This window comes from Nicotiana attenuata, unplaced genomic scaffold, assembly GCF_001879085.1.
Source record: "Nicotiana attenuata strain UT unplaced genomic scaffold, NIATTr2, whole genome shotgun sequence".
NCBI lineage: Eukaryota > Viridiplantae > Streptophyta > Magnoliopsida > Solanales > Solanaceae > Nicotiana > Nicotiana attenuata.
Genome location: NW_017675245.1, coordinates 8,222 through 21,321, shown reverse-complemented (window position 1 = coordinate 21,321; position 13,100 = coordinate 8,222). Strand labels below are relative to the sequence as shown.

The following is a 13,100-nucleotide window of genomic DNA, read 5'->3' as shown; positions in this document are numbered from 1 at the left end:
TCGGAGAATAATAAGAAGAGACATACATAGAATACAACGGGATACATTGAAAAACAATGAAAAAAAGAAGACAGTGAATACAATAAAATACACGGAATACAACGAGATACATTGAATTATAATTGGAAAAAAGACAATGAATACAATGAAATACATGAAAAAACAGCGCGATACGCTGAAAATACATTGAAATATATTAGCAAAAAATCAAGTTGCTCAGCCCCAAACTCCGTCGTCTTTGCTCAAGAACAAACCCTAATTTCCGCCTTGTAGCCAAATAGAGCTTCTTCCGATAGTCGGCGAGTGCCGTACGGCGTCGGACGGCTTCTTCTTCGGTAGACATATCGAAATTTGCTCAAAGATCTGTGGAAACTACTTTCTGATATCGATAATGAACAACCTCTCAACTTGCAAACGTGTCGTTGTCTTCCTTAACCAACCAGTATGGACAATCCTGAACCTTCTTCTTCCACAAACCCAACTTCAAACTATAAACCATTGTAACAGTAACTAAGGAACTACCAGAGAAGTGATAAAATTGGGCTATTTTAACGACCTTATAATCATTAGCAGAAGTATCATACCCAAAACCACCACAAATTTGGCTCAAACGTGCAACCTCTCTCGGTTCATGATTCTGTGGAGGGTTAACGTGACAAACCGGCAGTTTCCGGAACATTTTAGTGGATGGATTCCACACACCGTTGTCACTCAAGTTGTTGGATTTTTTCAGTTGAGAAGATGCCGTTAGAAGGAGGAGGAGAGCGGAAATTTTAATGGGATGGGAAAGAGAATGGGATGTATCAAAATAGAGAGAAAGAAAATAGTGTAACTGAATAGTGTATTTAGTGGTTTAGGGCTAGGATGTAACCAAAATTAAATATTTCGCTATAAACCTTAAAAGGTATCCATAGAATATAATTTTTTTAAATGGTATTTATTTAAAATAAATAAGGTGTTAACCTTTGCTATAGGAGGTAAAAATTTCAAAAGCAAAAGGCTTAAAGCATTAAGCCTTGGAGGGAAAATTCCAAAGAAATCAAAGCAGCAGACTTCTACGGACAAGATGAAAAATTCTAGGTTTCTTTATAAATCACTAGTTCTTGAACTTAGGTATATACAATTTCTTATTTTCAATTATCCTACAATATAAGAACTGGATAGTTAATTCCATTCTTTCTTTGTATCTACGGTAAGTTCAATATTTAGGTGTGAAACTTTGAAATTAATTAAAATATACTGGTTATTGTAGAATTGATTGTTTGGCGTGTATAAATTGGACTGGAGCCTACGTATTGGCTCGAGGAGTTTTGAGGTGAGTGGATATAACCCTTCACTAAAGTGGTTCTACTCACAGAAACATGCCTACAAAGTGTTTAATAAAATGCTTTAAAGAGTTGACATGTGCCTAATTGGAACGAGTGAGTACATGTTGACTAAGTATATTCTAGTTAAAGCTCATATATTTCACTCGAGAAGTATAAGCGTCTATTTTCATATTTTTATGCCTTAATACATGAACTTACATGTTAAAGTTTCAAGAATTGATAGAACTTTTAAAAATATTTTGAGTAATTTTATTTCATGCTTATGCTATGTATACACTTAAGAATATTATTATGAATATTGATAGATCACTTTCAAATAAGATTTAGACTTGAAACGTCACAAGAAGAAGTATTTGAAAGAAAAAATTTTTGGGAGTATCATCTATTCTGAGAAGGGGTCATCGTTTAGGCCGAGCCAAGGCGTTGACTTCCTGAAACTACTTATGCCAAAGTAGGGAGCACACAAGGCGGGGGTCTCATTACTGAGAATTTGTAGCCAGGCTAAGCTATGATACAAGAGCACTGAGAACCATGAAGCGAGTGACACCTCGTGGATTGGGCCTATTCGATTAGGTTGGGATCGAACCCGTGCCGATCACATGGTGACTAAGACAGAAATAAGATAGGATAGTTGGAACTCCCGAAACATAAAGTGAAGTATTTTTTTTAGATGAGAAAGAAAAAGAAAAGAATTTCTTGTAAAATAATCATAAACTGTTGTTATGCAATTATTTTAAAATTGCTCTTAGAAGCTTTATGTATTCCATGCATTTCGAATCTTTGTTTGTAATGTATATTTTATTAAAGTTTCATTCCCTGCTTTAGTGGCGGGTCATTGTGACTCACTGAGTACAATGGATGGTATTGACATTCTCTTTTGGGAACATGCATTGGTCTGCGGTACAACGTAGGAGCCGATTTTTTAGGCGAGCAGGCTATAGGTTAGGACTTCCCTCACTTCCAGTGCAATTGGTGAGCTCTGCTTTTATTTGTGGAGTATTCCTTTGAGTCATCATTATTTAGCTATTTCTTTGTTTACTTGGAGAACTAGCTAGGAAATCTCATGTCTTGAGCACTGCGTCAGTTTATCAGTAGAGGCTTCATAGACACAGTCAGTGGGTTAAGATTCAGGTGTTTTTGATAGTAACTTGATAGTATTTCAGTAGTTACCACAAATAAAGTTTTGGAGTTGGTTTATTTAAGATATTCAGATTAATTAAAAGTATTTGATTAAAGTATTGCCTTGTTGCATATAAAGTTCGAAATTATAATAGTTCTGATAAGCGCAGTTGGTTCGTTCGATCAAATTTAGCGATCAGGTGCCGGTCACGGCTTGTTCAGAAAATGGGTCGTGACATTTAATGTCATTTTCAAGACGAAAAAGATGCCCAAAGATTGGAGGTGGAGTTTGATGATTCTGTTGTACAAAAATAAAAGTGATATCTGGAACTGCAATAACTATAGGGGTATCAAGCTACAGAGTTCCATTATGAAAGTTTGGGAGAGGATGATGGAGAGGAGAGTGAGGAGAAGTGTGTCTATTTTTGAGAATCAATTCGGATTTATGGAGGGGTAGTCAACTACCGAAGCCATTCACCTTGTGCGGAGGTTAGTGGAGCAGTATCATGAGAGGAAAAAAGACTTGCATATGGTGTTCATTGATCTAGAGAAAGCCTACAACAAAGTTCCAAAGGAGGTTTTATAGAGATGTTTGGAGGTTAGCAGTGTTCCGATAGCGTACATCAGGGTGATTAAGGATATGTACGAGATGAGCTAAGACTCGAGTGAGGACTGCAGGTGGTGACTTAGAGCATTTTTCAGTGGAGATGGGGTTACATCAGGGATCGACTCTTAGCCCGTTTTTGTTTGCCTTGGCATTGGATGTGCTGAAGCGAAGCATACAAGGGGAGGTGCTATGGTGTATGCTTTTTGTTGATGACATAGAACTGATTGACGAGAAGCAAGGCGAGGTTAATGCTAGGTTGGAGGTTTGGAGACAGACGCTGGAATCTAAAGGTTTTAAGTTTAGCAAGTCGAAAATAGAGTACTTGGAGTGCAAGTTCGGTGATGGAATGCCGAAGCAAAAGTGAAAGTGAAGATTGATACACAAGTCATCCCCAGAAAAGATAGTTTCAAGGATCTGGGGTCTGTAATCCAAGGCAACAGGGAGATTGACGATTATGTTACTCATCAGATTGGTGCAGCGTAGATGAAATGGAGGCTCTCTTCTGGGGTTCTGTATGATAAGAATGTGCCAACAAGACTTAAAGGCAAGTTCTACAGAGTGGTGGTTAAACTCACTATGTTGTATGGAGTAGGGTGTTGGTCAGTCAAGAAGTCCCATGTCCAGAAGATGAAGGTAGCTAAGATGAGGATGTTGCGATGGATGTGTGGGTATACCAGAAAAGACAAGGTCAGGAACAAAGTTATTAGGGAAAAGTTGGTGTTGCCTTGGTGGAGGACAAGTTGCAGGAATCGAGGCTGAGATGGTTCGGGCACGTGCAGAGGAGAGACATAGATGCCCCGGTTAGGAGGTGTAAGAGGTTGACCATGGCAGGTCTAATGAAGGGTAGGGGTAGGCTAAGAAGTATTGGGGTGAGGTGATTAGGCAGGACATGCTATTGCTCCAGCTTATCGAGGACATGACCCTTGATAGGAACGGGTCGAGATCAAGAATTAGGGTAGAAGAATGACAGGTAGTCACTAGTGTCTCTTAGTCTTACCAGTATTACTAGTACTATTTTTGTGTTTTTTATTTATTCCTGGTTCTTTATTATTACATGTTATGCCATTTGCTTCTATTGCACTGGTTTTGCTACTATTTGTTACATTTTTTCTACTGTTCCTTGAGCCGAGGATCTACGGAAACAGCCTCTCCGCCTTAACAAGGTAGGGGTAAGGTTTGCGTACACACTACCCTCCGCAGACCCCACTAGTAGGATTACACCGGGTTTGTTGTTGTTGTTGTTGTAATATAATATATTGTGAAACAATGAGAAAAATCATCCAAACAGGCTGTTAAATGTGTCATGTCACCCAATAAAATTATCATTAGGGGGTAAAATGAGAATGTTGAAATTAAAATGTTAGTAAGTTTAAAAATGTTCGGCATTTGATTTGAAGCAGACTAAAAAGGAAAGTAGGGTATATAAATTAAAATGGGGGAGTATATCTTATTCAGGAAACGTTGTTGACAGCCACATTTTGCTTTATTCTGTAATACGCTCAAAATAGTCTCTTTCTTTGAATTCCTATTACTTAATTAATTAAGTCAAAATACTGGTAACCTTAGTGAAGTAATTTCTCCAAGGTCACTTATCTCTGTCCGAAAATGGAATGAGAAAAAAATCAAGTTTATTCCTAGTTTCCTCCTTGAATGTAGTAAATTATACATAGCTGAAGTAAGTGAACTTGGGAACATAGTTTCACAGTAACAAACAACCACATTATGCTGAGAGAATCTATGGACAAAATCTCGTTTGTATTGTCATATCGTTATGCGAGAGGATTGTGATAGAGGAGTTTGAGACCTGAAAAGTGCTTAAAGCAGGAAATGAAACAACTCATCCCACATCTCGGAGAAAAGCATTACAAATTTACAATCAAGAAACTACTAGTTCTATTTCAAATGCAGAAACTGCTTACAACACACATGCATAAAATACTTTTTTGATAACCTATCTCAAACTATTGTATATACCCTGAATCAATCAGGTGGATGAGTATATTGTACAAATTGAAGCATATGTTCATGTTATTATACAGTTGCTGGGGTAGGTACAACAGGTGCAACTCGGTTTTCAGCAGGAATTTCAACAAATTCTGAGAGAATAGCACGGAATTCATCTCCAGTAATCGTCTCCTTTTCAAGGAGGACTTCCACAATCTTATCAATTGCTTCACGGTTGTTGCGGATGTGGGTCAATGCAATCTCATATGCGCTGTCTGAAAGCCTCTTCACTGCACCATCAATGTCTTCAGCTAGCTTCTCAGACATAGAATTCCTGGCCATCATTCTCATGATTACATCACCACTTTGGGCTGAAGAATCCATTAGTGACCATGGACCAAGTTCAGACATCCCAAAAGTGACAACCATCTGCAGGGACAGTTTGTCATTTTCCAGAATCAAGTCATATAGAAAGAAATTTTCAGAATGATAATTTTAAGAAAAATAAAATGAAAACTACTCCCTCCGTTCCATGTTATGTGACTCTAGTTTTTTGTTAGCATCTAGAAAGAATGTGACGTTTCTATGTTTGGAAACAAGTTAACTTTAGATTTCTCACTTTACCCTACAAATGCTTTGATAGCCACAAAAATCTCATGGCATGTTCAAGACCACACGTTCCAAAAATCTTTGCTTCTTTATTTTAAACTATGTGTCAAGTCAAATGGTAGACATGAGGTTAAAGTTCATTTAATTTAAATTAAGCAATCTATAAAAAATTTAGTATCTACAGATTACCTCAACATATACTCCATTCCAGAATCCTTAAACACAAAAAGAAAGGCACTGAAGGAATGTATACCTGTTTAGCCAAACCGGTGATCTGCTGCAAATCGCCTGCAGCACCAGTGGTCACCTCAGGTTCACCAAAGATAACTTCCTCTGCAGCTCTTCCTCCAAGTCCTCCGACAATTCTAGCAAAGAGTTGCTGCTTGGATATTAAGGTTGGATCATCTGCAGGAATGAACCAGGTCAAACCTTTTGCCTGACCACGTGGGATTAGTGTGACCTTTTGAACAGCGTCATGCCCTGGAGTAAGAGTTCTGCATGGAAAGGAACATAGAGTGCCATTAGAGGGAATTGAAATGCCAACACAATAATAAATAGCTCATAATATTGTCTTACAATACCGCTTATACAACAGATGTAAATCAGGAGCCAAGAGTAACTAGCTAATCGTGTAGCAACTCACCCACATATGGCATGTCCAACTTCGTGGTATGCCACCAGACTCTTGCTCTTACCATCAGTCATGACTGTTCCTTCCATTCCAGCCACTATCCTATCAATTGAATCATCAATTTCTTTGGACGCGATTGCTGTCTTACCACGTCGACCGGCAAGAATGGCTGCTTCATTTAAGAGGTTAGCAAGATCTGCACCACTAAAACCGGGTGTCCTCATGGCTATAACTTCAAGAGAAACATCGGAATCGAACTTTTTGTTGCCGGCGTGAACCTTTAAGATCTCTGTTCTTCCCTTGATATCTGGAACATCCACACTTACCTGCACAAAAATCAAAAATTAGTTTCTTGCAAAAACTCACAGTTCAAAAACTGAAGCAAGGACAAATTCTTACTTGTCTATCAAATCGCCCTGGTCTCAGCAAAGCAGAGTCAAGAATATCTGCACGATTGGTTGCCGCAACAACTATTATACCAGTATTTCCTTCGAAACCGTCCATTTCTGTCAATAGTTGGTTCAGGGTCTGTTCCCTTTCATCATTCCCTCCTCCAATTCCAGTCCCTCTTTGCCGCCCAACAGCATCAATTTCATCGACAAATACAATGCAGGGAGCATTTTCCTTGGCCTTCTTGAAAAGATCACGGACTCGAGAGGCTCCTACACCAACAAACATCTCAACAAATTCTGAACCTGAAATTGAGAAAAATGGAACACCCGCTTCACCGGCAATTGCCTTTGCTAGCAGGGTCTTCCCAGTACCGGGAGGACCAACAAGAAGAACACCTTTCGGAATACGAGCCCCCACTGCGGTAAACCTCTCGGGCTTCTTCAAAAATTCTACAACCTCCATAAAATCTTGTTTTGCTTCATCTACACCAGCAACATCATCAAATGTTACACCAGTGTTTGGTTCCATTTGGAATTTAGCCTTTGATTGACCAAATGCTAATGGGTTACCAGGCCCACCAGGACCTCCCATTCCTCCGGGAGACCGCCTTGATAGCAGGAAAAGACCACCAATCAAAATAAGCGGGAATGCCAGATTCCCAATCAAGTTGAATAGGAAAGAACCAGAGTCCTCTTGGGCATTGTGAGCAGCAAAGTCAATGTTCTTTTCCCGCAACTTCTGAAGGAGTTCCTGGCTGAGCCCAGGTAGTTGTACCCGAACCCTCTGAACCCGGTTTCCTAATTCTGGAGATACAGCCTCAACAATAGCTATGGTTCCGTTCTCAAACAAATCTACTTTTTGCACCCTATCCTTGTCCAAATACTCCAAAAATCTAGAATAAGACATCCTTGAGTTAGAAACACCTTGCTCATCAGCGTAGGCTTTTCCATCACCTAACAAAGCAGGTACCCCAAGCCCAACATTTCCAAGCAATAATTTGAGAAAGCCTCTCCTTCCTTCATCTGGCCTTTGCTGAAGGGATGCTTTTACTGCTATTCTCGATGTTTTACTAGACGATGGAAGATTTGAGGAGAATAAAATTTTCCTGCCATAAATCTCCTTCCTGAAAACTTTCTGCTTTCTATGAGTAGACAAACTATTTCCTGCTATGCATACTGATGAAGTAGCCATATTGCTACACTCACAAGAAACAATAACCTGCAGAGTTCACTTCTACTGATAAATCTGCAAACAAGAAACGACAAAGTTGATAACTGCAACTCCGCAAGTTACAAGGAAATAGATCAATCAGGCATAGGATTGGTAATCATGCCCGTTTAAATAACTTCTAAAATTATTGGGAATTCATTGGGCTAGCAACTTTTTCCCTTTTCTATTTTATATCTCAAGTTAATACATACTTAAAATAAATACCATTGATCTCAATGATGATAATACTGCAACCCATCTTTAAGTATATCAATTTCATCTAGCAATTGATAACTCCTATTTTCCTTTCTGGGTGGCATGAACATTGCCAATTAAAATTATGCAGCAAAATTTTGGTGTATTTACTGCATGCAAATGCTTAGCATCTGATTTTTGAAGTTTAACCTATTTTACAAAGATCTTTCATTTACTTTAACACGTATCAACCGGATGTGACATGGATATGGGTAATTCATGCGTATTCTTTAAAATACTCTAAAATTGGCAAGAAACTAACACATCCACACCGGATATTTGCACACACCCGTATTATATTGGTTTACCGTGTAAATAGAGTGTAACTATATCTAAGTACTTTAAAAAGTTAACTTTAAAAATGGATCTCCATTAAGTTTAAGTTACAAAAAAAAAAGAAACCCCATAAATCATAATTGAACATTATAATGGATACTTTAATCAAGAGAAACCTCAAATCTTAACATTTTCATAGCTTGTAAAAAGAGACATTTGAATGTGAATGCTACTTGGAATTTCAATTATGCCATTTGAAAGAGAGTGAAGGAAATTCATATGAAGGTTAAGTTTACGCATTTCAAGCCTTTGATGATTGCCAATCACAAGAATTTTTCTATAAAATTTTTAGCTTGGCACCTGGGTATCAAGTAAAAATTGAGGTTTGTTAGCTCAAGAAATTCAAATCCTCCCCTTAACATAGCCAGTTATGTGTGTTCCATTAATAATAACAAATAAAACCCCCAACCAATTGAAGTTAAAACTTTTCCACATATAAAAAACTAAGGCTTTTGAAATACTTCTATTGTGAACAAATAGACCATAACATCAAGAAACTATCTTCATAACTAGAGGAATGTGTATGAATGTGTGTGTGTGTGTGTACAAACTACAGGTGAAGGAGCAGTAAATTCACTGAGGCATTATAACAAACAGATTTCGATCAGAAAACAATACAGATTTAAAGTTAAGAGCTGAGTAAGGAAGCGGAGTAACTGAAGGAAAAGAAAGTACCTGACTAGATGAAAGAGGAAAGATGTTGGAGTGGAGGGAAGATGGGAAGAACAAAGAGGGGTAATTTAGAGGGAGTGGATGTGGTTTAGGAATAGGGTACGTGGCTTTTTCCTCAATGGATAATTCAGTCGACCACTCTTTCACAAATTGCTGTTTGATTTTTCTACGATAATATTTTTGGCTATTTTCGAAAGATTTTATTTTATGGCGTGGCCACTCTTTAGTCAATTGGCCTCTCAATTTCTTGCCTTGGGTATCATGACAAACATGGTACTCCGCAGTCCGCACAAATTTTGTGGCCGTACATTTTAAAATAATTTCTTTATTTTTCAAACTTAGGTGTGGAAAAGACCTTAAAACTTTTGTAACTAAGTGATGCAGTGAAATATTATTCTTACCAGAAAAGTTTAGTCAAGAGTAGGATGAAAATTGTACTATGAGTTTAGTAGTCTTTATTACTAGTAGTTAATTATGATTTAACAGAAAAAGGTTAGACTATGTACAAAACATTTAATTTGTAATCAATCATTGTCAAGGATTAAGAATTGTTACTTCTGATGGACAACTTACCACCTTTTCCGATTTTTCATTTGCATATAAGCAAACTAAAAGGTGACTGCAATTTCATTATAGTTGACAACAAACAATCATTTTTTGCAAAATAAAAAGGGGCTCTCCTATTTCTCGTCCCATAAATAATGTTCGCGTTATTAGAAACAACCTCTCTATCTTCACTAGCAGGGGTAAGGTCTGCGTACACACTACCCTCCCCAGACCCCACATATGGGAATATATTGAGTATGTTGTTGTTGTATAAAGAATCTCCGCATTGCTGATCGCCCTAACCAGCCTGTGATAGAGCTGGCTTTGACGAGTGTCATCTCTTTCGACCTGGCTTAAATATCTATTTAAGCTATTTTCAGAAAGGGCAGCCTCCCTAGTAGGGTGGTTAAAAATAGGGGTGTCAATAGATGTTCGAAAATCGACTAAACCGACTAAACCGTACTGTAGCGAATCGATTTTTAGGTTTCTTTTAAAGAAACCGTAGGTTTTTATATAAATCTATAACTGCACCGATTATTTGGGTAGGTTTTTTATTTTATGAAAACAAACCAAAAACATACCGAACGTACTGAATAAATTTTACATGTGGAAAATATATTTATATAGTTAGTTTAAAAATGATAATGCACTAAATTTTTCTTTGGGACTTGGGATTATAAAAACTGTTACAAGTCAACAAGTAATTAAGCTCAAAATACTAATTCCTAAAATCTATTATGCTACTTCTACTTAAACTAATTATTTCAAGTATCTTCATTAGCAAGACACAAATTCTAGTGATTATGAGTAACAAACTATAATGTATTTGATGGGTTTACAATGCCTTAGCTTTATGTGTCGATGATCTAACAAACTTACTCTCAAAGAACCAGATAAGGAACTTGACTCACTTGGTACACAACTCAAATCAACTGATTCCAGCTAATGAGAACTGCTTCGATTTCAGAAGATAGAGAATCAGCACAGGGACCTGATACCCTTGTGTTTCCCTGACAGCTGTATGAAGTCAACTGTCTACAGCTGGAAAGTGACTGCCTGCACTGTACACAGAACAGTGCAGCACAGTTCTGCAGTCACTTTTCTTTTGGCCTACCAAGTGATTACATCATTCAAGTGATGTCATCCATGTTGCATTAACATAAAACATTACAACAAAACATCACTTGGACCGTTGAGAATCAACTTGAGCATTCAAGCACACCAGCCGTTCACTGATCAAGCATTCAATTCTCAAGTGCATTAAGAACAAAAAACAACACTGCTACGGACCAATTCCAAGAGCTAGCATCGTATATATCCTTAGTTGAGTTGTAACTTTGTAATTGTTCTTCATTGTAATTCCTACTTTGCTTATCTAGAAGCGTGCTTAGGAACCCCTCGTAAAATCATAAACCCTTAGTGTTTGTGTCGTGACTAGAGTTAGTCATGAGTTGAAGTCTTTGTAATAGGTGTATTGCAGAGTGGCTTATAATAGGTGTATTACAAGTTAGTGAGGGATTAAGAGTTTAGTTCCTAGATTGCATAGGTTGTAATCTAAAGTTGCTCATAGTGAAGTTGAAATCCTACCAGTGTAGGTCTTTTTTTTTTATCCCCTTGAGCAAGGATTTTTCCACGTAAAAACTCTCTGTCTTATTTACTTACTGTTTTATTAGTGTAACGACCCGGCCGGTCTTTTCATGAGTTACCGCTCCGTTTTCCCCCATTTCTGCTTCTATTTGCTTTGGTTATCAGTTCTATGTATGATCGGGTTGGTTGGCTCGGGTTCGGAAAGGTTTTGGTAAGGTTTGAGACATTTAGTCTCTTTTAAGAAAGCTTAAGTTGGAAAAGTCAACCGGATGTTGCCTTATGTGTTAGAGGGCTCGGATGTGAATTTCGATGGTTTGGATAGCTTCGGGAGGTGATTTGGGACTTAGGAACGTGATCAGAATGTGTTTTGGAGGTCCGGAGTATATTTAGGCTTGAATTGGCGAAATCGAGTTTTTGTCGTTTTCCGGTTGATAGGTGAGATTTTGATATAGGGGTCGGAATGGAATTCCGGAAGTTGCAGCAGCTCCATTATGTCATTTAGGATGTGTGTGCAAAATTTCAGGTCATTCGAATGTGGTTTGGTATACTTTGTTATCAAAAGTGGAGTGCGGAAGATTTTAGAACATTAGGCTTGAATTCGATGTATTTTGGTTGTTTTGATGTTGTTTGAGGTGTTTTTAAGGTTGGTTTAAGTTTTAATGGTAGTATGAGACTTTTTGGTGATTTTGGTTGAGGTCCCAGGGGCCTCAGGGTGATTTTGGGTGGTTGACGGTTTGAATAGAATTGGAAATGGCAGCTGAAATTGTAGTCTGCTGTCATAACCGCACCTGCGGCTGGGGGACCGCAGGTGCGGGCTCGGAGAAGCGCAGAGGGAACCGCAGATGCGGCCAAGTGGAAGGTCGGCTGGATCCGTAGGAGCGGTCGAGGAGGCGCACCTGCGATGGCGCAGGTGCGATGTTTCGACTGCAGAAGTGGAAAGTGGCCGAGTAAGTGAGGACCGCAGAAGCGGTTCTTTGATCACAAATGTGGTACCGCAGAAGCGGTAATAGGGCCGCAGATGCGGAATCCCTGGACCAGAAGTATATAATATTTCCTTCACGAATTTTTGGCTAAGTACTCCATTTTTGAAGGCGGGAACGAGCTAGGGCAGTGAAATTCAAGGGAAAATCGAGGCGAATCAGTTGGGTAAGTTCCCTAAGCTTCATTACTTGATTTCATGATCATTTTTCCATTGGTTAATCATGATTTTAGTGGAAATTAAGGGTAAAAACTGAGGCAACTAGGGCTTGGTATTGGAGACCTAAACTTGAGAATTTGAGGGGTCATTTGTGGTTAGATTTTGGAACTTTTTATATGCATGAACTACTGGGGAGATATGGAATCTAATGACGTGAATTTTATCGAATTCCGAGACGCGGGCCCGGGGGTCGGGTTTTGGTAATTTCGAGAATTGTGATGTCTTTCGGTTATTTTCGAGTGGGCTTCGTCCCTTTAGCATAAAGTAATGGTTACGTTCTGTTTTTGGTAGATTCGGAGCATCCGGAGATCATTTCGAAGGGAAAAGGCATTGCAAGCTAAACTTCGGGCCGGATTGAGATGAGTAATGATTTTAAATGCTGTCCTGAAGGTATGAAACCCCGAAATTTCACAGCGGTCGGCTATGCTAAGGTGAGACACGCGCTAGATGATGAGCGTGGTCTCTTTTAAGAAAGCTTAAGTTGGAAAAGCCAACCGGATGTTGCCTTATGTGTTATAGGGCTCGGATGTGAATTTTGATGGTTCGGATAGCTTCGGGAGGTGATTTGGGACTTAGGAGCGTGATCGGAAAGTGTTTTGGAGGTCCGGAGTGATTTCTTTCTTGAAGGCCCAGCGTATGGTTGGGAAAGGTTGTCTTTCTTATCTA

At 38.7% G+C, this 13,100-nt stretch overlaps 1 protein-coding gene across 1 annotated transcript; it reads right to left on the bottom strand.

Moving 5' to 3' along the window:
- Window positions 1-4,866: 4,866 nt before the first annotated feature.
- Window positions 4,867-9,392, bottom strand: LOC109219852 (ATP-dependent zinc metalloprotease FTSH 2, chloroplastic). The gene is made up of 5 exons (XM_019384320.1): window positions 9,107-9,392; window positions 6,638-7,876; window positions 6,251-6,564; window positions 5,861-6,101; window positions 4,867-5,427 (listed from the first exon to the last, which is right to left on the bottom strand). Exons 2-5 carry the CDS (start codon window positions 7,820-7,822, stop codon window positions 5,086-5,088), a joined length of 2,082 nt encoding a protein of 693 aa, XP_019239865.1. The 5' UTR covers window positions 7,823-7,876; window positions 9,107-9,392; the 3' UTR covers window positions 4,867-5,085.
- Between the last annotated feature and the right edge of the window lie 3,708 nt (window positions 9,393-13,100).

Bases quoted from the DNA above. Each gene is read 5' to 3' on its own strand.
- LOC109219852 (XM_019384320.1), bottom strand. From the start codon at position 7,822: ATGGCTACTTCATCAGTATGCATAGCAGGAAATAGTTTGTCTACTCAT. The intron at 6,102-6,250 runs GTGAGTTGCTAC...CTTTCCATGCAG, and splicing joins GTTGGACATGCCATATGTGG to AACTCTTACTCCAGGGCATG. The intron at 5,428-5,860 runs GTATACATTCCT...CTGTCCCTGCAG, and splicing joins TCACCGGTTTGGCTAAACAG to ATGGTTGTCACTTTTGGGAT.